This window comes from Orbicella faveolata, unplaced genomic scaffold, assembly GCF_042242905.1.
Source record: "Orbicella faveolata isolate gen_17 unplaced genomic scaffold, um_ofav_v1 contig_46, whole genome shotgun sequence".
NCBI lineage: Eukaryota > Metazoa > Cnidaria > Anthozoa > Scleractinia > Merulinidae > Orbicella > Orbicella faveolata.
The window spans coordinates 8005001-8010000 of record NW_028301576.1 but is presented as its reverse complement, the minus strand read 5'-3'; the positions used below and the strand labels follow the sequence as shown (position 1 = coordinate 8010000).

The following is a 5000-nucleotide window of genomic DNA, read 5'->3' as shown; positions in this document are numbered from 1 at the left end:
CTAACCTCCTCATTTTTAGTTAGTTCAAAGTTATTTCATGTGTTTCAACTTTTTCATGACCAGTAACACTAGTGATGACGTCATCAGGCCACGCCCGTGGTCATGTGACTAATACAGAAAAAAGGCAAAGGCTCCCATGAAAATTACTTTCTCGGGATTTTTTTCATTGATTTAATATTTTAATTTAAATCCTCATTACGCTATGCATCGATTTTGTTTCATTTCTTAAAGGTCAGATTTTGAGAGCATTTCAAAATATTAAAAAATTTTCGTAATTTTCTGAAAAAAGCATGATTTCGAAAAAGGAATGCATAGGTATGTTGCCAACGTTGGCTTTAATCGAAATTCGTCGAAGAAGGCTGGATTTAATGAAAAACCGCGTTTCCTTTAGCATTTAAAGAAACCGGAAGTGCGCCCGATATCTATTGGAAGTTACCCTATCAGCGCGTGCGCAATTTACACTACCAGCACACTTCGGTAAGATCAAACAACGCCACACGGAGTTAGTTTTTCTCTTTCTATTGCTCTTGTTTTTCTGTCTTTCTCTTATTTTGTCTTTGCTTGTACTTTTTTTACTTTGTATTTTACGAAACACAAAGAAAAACATCTAAAATGTACGCGAATTTGCAAGTTTTTGAGTTGTTTTTATTTTCCGTGCTCAGGCTCACGTAAGTGACCGGAAGTGAAATTTCACCTCCTTAGCAACGCGCGCGAGCGCGCGCATGAATCGGTTAATGGGCCCTTAAGGACGTTCGCGCTAATTGTTTCTGCGCATCCTTACTGCGCATGCAAATTCACACGCCACATCATGCATGTGCACGCGCGCTAAGTAATAAAATGAACAATGATAGGGCAGATGGCCATTGCTATAGCTTTGCCTGGATTTAACGATCTTGGACGTTCGGTGATCCCTATTTTACTTTTGATGGATCATTTTCTCCGCCGATTTTCTACGTTTAGCAAAAATTGAAGAAAATCTATCGATTAGAAGCGTGAATTTTTTGCAAAATGCACCATCGAATTCCGTTCTTTTCAGCTCTTCGTTTATCTGTGTGGCGGTTTCAAATGCCTGTTGAAGGGTTAAGTTTTGTGAAAGCATTGGCAACATTTGGAATTATTTATGCAACAGACCCACTACTACAAAATATGACTAAGATCGTTGCCCTCGGTTGACTCACCTTCGATATTTGTTTACTATAAACCCGTGTAGACCATGCTGAATTACGTGCGCCAATTTTTCAAAATCAGGGTAGTTTTCCACGCGCTTTATCTCTGAAATGAAGTCGGTGAGCCTCAATTTTTTTTGCATTTCTGACACAAGAAACTCGTTATCTGACTGCAGGAAAAATTTTAAAAAATCTATCGAGTGGAAAATTTTCGCGCGAACGTCCTTAAACCGTGCCTTGCGTGATGCGCAGAACGTATGCGCACTAACAGAAGTAGGCACCGTCCGTAATATGTATTTTTATGTATTATAATTTCTCATCTCATTTGTTATGAGGTATAAGCAACACTACCAAATTTCATACATTTAACCTGATGTATCTTGTTAGTCTTGTTATCTACCTGCTGACCTATACAAAATAATGGGTGTGCCTTTTTCCACCAACAAGAAACACATAAGTAAAGGTCTTTTCTCAGTGCTAAGCTCCAATTTATTTAACAAATTATCGAGGCCTAAGTTATTATTACACAAGACAAATTTAAAAAAGAACTTGGAAGAGAAATTAAGTTGTAGGAAACCATTAGCTGTAGGTGAGTGTTTGCTTCATTGAGCATTTTCAAACAATGAAAGTGTTTTACTGCCATTTTTGCATCAGCCACGTGGCAAAATTTCTTTCAGTTGAGTTCTACTCACAGTCCTAAATATTCCAATCGTCTTCCCTGTTGACACATAACTGAGTTCTTGCATGTTCAGTCTAAACTGCTCTACAACCCATACCACCACCCCACCCCACAAGCTAAGAGCTGCTGCAAAGCGGGGAAAATAAATCCTGAAGGACTGGGATTATTATGCACATTGCAAATTTGTTCAGAACAATGTAGGTGGCTTTACAAACGTATGTTGTGTTTCAATCAAGGAGATAATGTTATCATCAAATTTTGTTTCTGCAGATAAATCAAGAGAGGAGAAAAGAGGACTGTCACCCAGTTGGAGTACACCAAATCCTAAACAAGCCAAACTCACAAATGTGGACAAAACAGGTTATTTTATTTTATATGTCTTAAGTATATACATACAAGAAACCTCGCCAAGGAATGTACAGGCCTATTTTCATTCCATCCTCCAAAAGTCCTCTTCATTCTCTTCATGATGTGCATCATGGCTTTCTAATCATGCAGCAATGTTTTGTCAGCCTGAGGGTTAAAACCCTGATCATGTCCAGAAAGCGGAGCAAACATTTTTTTTTCTACAATTAAGACGAACAGACAATTACAATTTTTGGTGCCCTCCCTGTGAAAATGCACTTTGCCAGAGCAGGGTGATACAATGGTAACAGCTATAGGGGGCTCACTTCTTATCAGTGTGTCCTGGGTTTGAGTTCTTGGTTAAACAGCATACCTGGACTGAGTTTGTTGTTGGTTCTCGTTCTTGCTCTAAGGTTTTTGGCCAGCTTTTATATCGTTGCTCATCCACAAAAGCCAAGTCCCTTAAATCCAAATTTCAACTCTATTTGGAGACAGAAGACATAAATATAACCACTCCAAACTTATGCCTGTTGTTTAGTTCCAAGTTATTTTCATTTTCATTTTCACTTCCAAAACAGCATGATTTGGTGACCCCTTGCACATTAACATCAGAATAAAAGTGTATATAACTGAGCCCAACTAGTGAATTAAAAATCAACAAGTCAGTTAATGAATAGTTTCATATACCAATTCTGCTTTGTAACAGGCACCTTATCACCGGAAGAACTCTAATTGCTAGTACAGTGCGGTTTCGACAGAACACTGACCCCAGTCAGCTGACCCCCTACTGATCCCCTGCTGACTCCCATGTGCTATCAGGCTGGAGCTTATCCCGGTTTCTGTAGCATGAAGCGACCAGTAGTAATTCTACAGAAACCGGGGTAAGTGCCGACCTAATGGGCCACTTGGCTCATATGTAGACCTCACTTCCTCTTCGGAGTTGCTGTTTGCCTCCTTTTTAGAATGAATGCTCGTGCGAAACATTTTACATGAAAATGACTTGATTTTCAAGAGAATGAACGTGCAGGTGATATGCATTTTCATACGAATAGTTTTGCACAAAGACTCGTTTTGCCACAGAGGCAAAAGTCAACTATTCATCCATGAGTTGGCTCAGGGAGCCTTTGATATTTTTAATAATTGTATATGAATCTAGTTTCAGTCTTTTTGTCTCTTTATATTTACATTTTTAGATTTTTGTATATTTTATATTTCATTTTATTATTTGGTTATTTATTTGTTTTACGCAGGACCCATGTTGATAGCAGTTCTTATAACTGAAATGGACATCCTGCGTAAATATGTTTATTTATTTATTTATTTATTTATTTATTAACCCCAGACTTCTGAGCCGTATAACTGAAAATGAAGAAAAAGGAAATCACTAAAAGTTTGCTAATAACATCAAGCGACAACTCAAGAGAACCTTGTGAAATTGAGATACCGGCTAGTTTATTTAACATACAGGCTTAAATTTCTGTAAAACCTAGTAGCTGGGCAGTACATGACTCCCCGGGTATTCGAGGCAAACTGTTTCTCTGAGAAAAAGTTGCCGCGTCAGCCAGGTTTACCCTACCTGCCGAGGCCGAGACGGGCTGACAACTCGCCCGCCGGAGATGTGTTCGCGATCCTCTTGAACGGTCGTTTGAATATTTCGGGTGTCAGTAAAACGCGGACTCGGGGTCGGGGTCGGGGTCTCCTTTTTTATAATTTTTTCTTTCTTTCTTTATTTTTTGATGTCTTTTTTCTTTGTTTTTTTTTCTTCACCCAAATTCTGATTTCTCGCGATTTAAATCAGCAGTGCATCATTGCAATATTTTCGCATATAAAGAAAGTAAGATGCGGTGGAGCTCATTTTTTCACATCATCTCAAACAATCCGCGTCAAATTTCAGTCAAGACAGTCGCATATAGAAGCTGCCCAGATTTATTTTCTAGTTCAGCGCGCTGATTTCTGCAAAAAAGTCCATGAGTTAGTCGAGTTAGTGGAGAATTAAGAGATCCACCATTAGGTCAAATAAGGATTTTAAAGGCTCTAAAATAATTCGACTCGAAAGCTTAGTATATACACTCGATGCAGCTCTATTCTGGCAGTTCCGTGTATTGATCGACTACGTCATACTCTCGCAAGAAACGAAGCGAGGAAAAACAGATTTGTTTGCCTTGAACTAACAAATTCGTGAACTAGAATAAGAAAAACTTACCATAAACACCCCCGCTGCCTTCCATGAAACCCTGGGAACGAGGTTGCTGTAGATCGTTTTGACTGTCGCGCAATGAAAAAAATAAATCAAAAACCTTTTAGTGGACGAAGTCAAGAAAATGCGATCTTATAAAAGATAAATGAAGGGAAAATCTTCTTCAATTGTAGGTCTAGTGTGTTATCCCAAACTTCAGATATTTGTCGATAGGTTTCGCACAAATTTACAGCTCGGTATCGAGCCGCCATGTTGGCGAACCTCTGATGTACCAAACAAATGAGCTCCATCGCATTTTATTTTCTTTATATACAAAGGTATAGCAATGATGCACTGCTGTTGCAAATCGCGAGAAATCGGAGTTGACATTGAAATAAAAAAAAGGAAAAGAAAAGAAAAAAAGACATTACTTTGAAAGAAACTTTAAGAAAGAAGGAAAAAAGTATAAAAAAAGAGACTCTGACCCCAACCCCGGGTCCTCATTTTATTTACACCCGAATTTTTCAAAATACAGTGGAACTGCTGCGTTTATTGGAACTATATAACGAAGTCCTCGGAATAACGAACGTTATTAAATTCTCAACCTCGGATAATGCAATTCCAGCTTTCTGAT

The 5000-nt window shown here is 38.5% G+C and overlaps 2 protein-coding genes across 2 annotated transcripts in view; both read left to right on the top strand.

Annotated features, from left to right (window-relative positions):
• Positions 1-5000, top strand: part of LOC110053949 (uncharacterized) — a 111756-nt gene that overhangs the window by 13897 nt on the left and 92859 nt on the right. Inside the window, exon 4 of the mRNA XM_089276973.1 lies at positions 2116-2205. Coding sequence (XP_089133099.1) covers positions 2116-2205 — 90 coding nt within the window. The remainder of the gene's footprint in view (positions 1-2115; positions 2206-5000) is intronic.
• Positions 4863-5000, top strand: part of LOC149098220 (uncharacterized) — a 1300-nt gene continuing 1162 nt past the window's right edge. Inside the window, exon 1 of the mRNA XM_089276981.1 lies at positions 4863-5000. This exon is cut by the window's right edge and continues 740 nt beyond it. The gene's annotated coding sequence lies outside the window, so the exon portion shown is untranslated.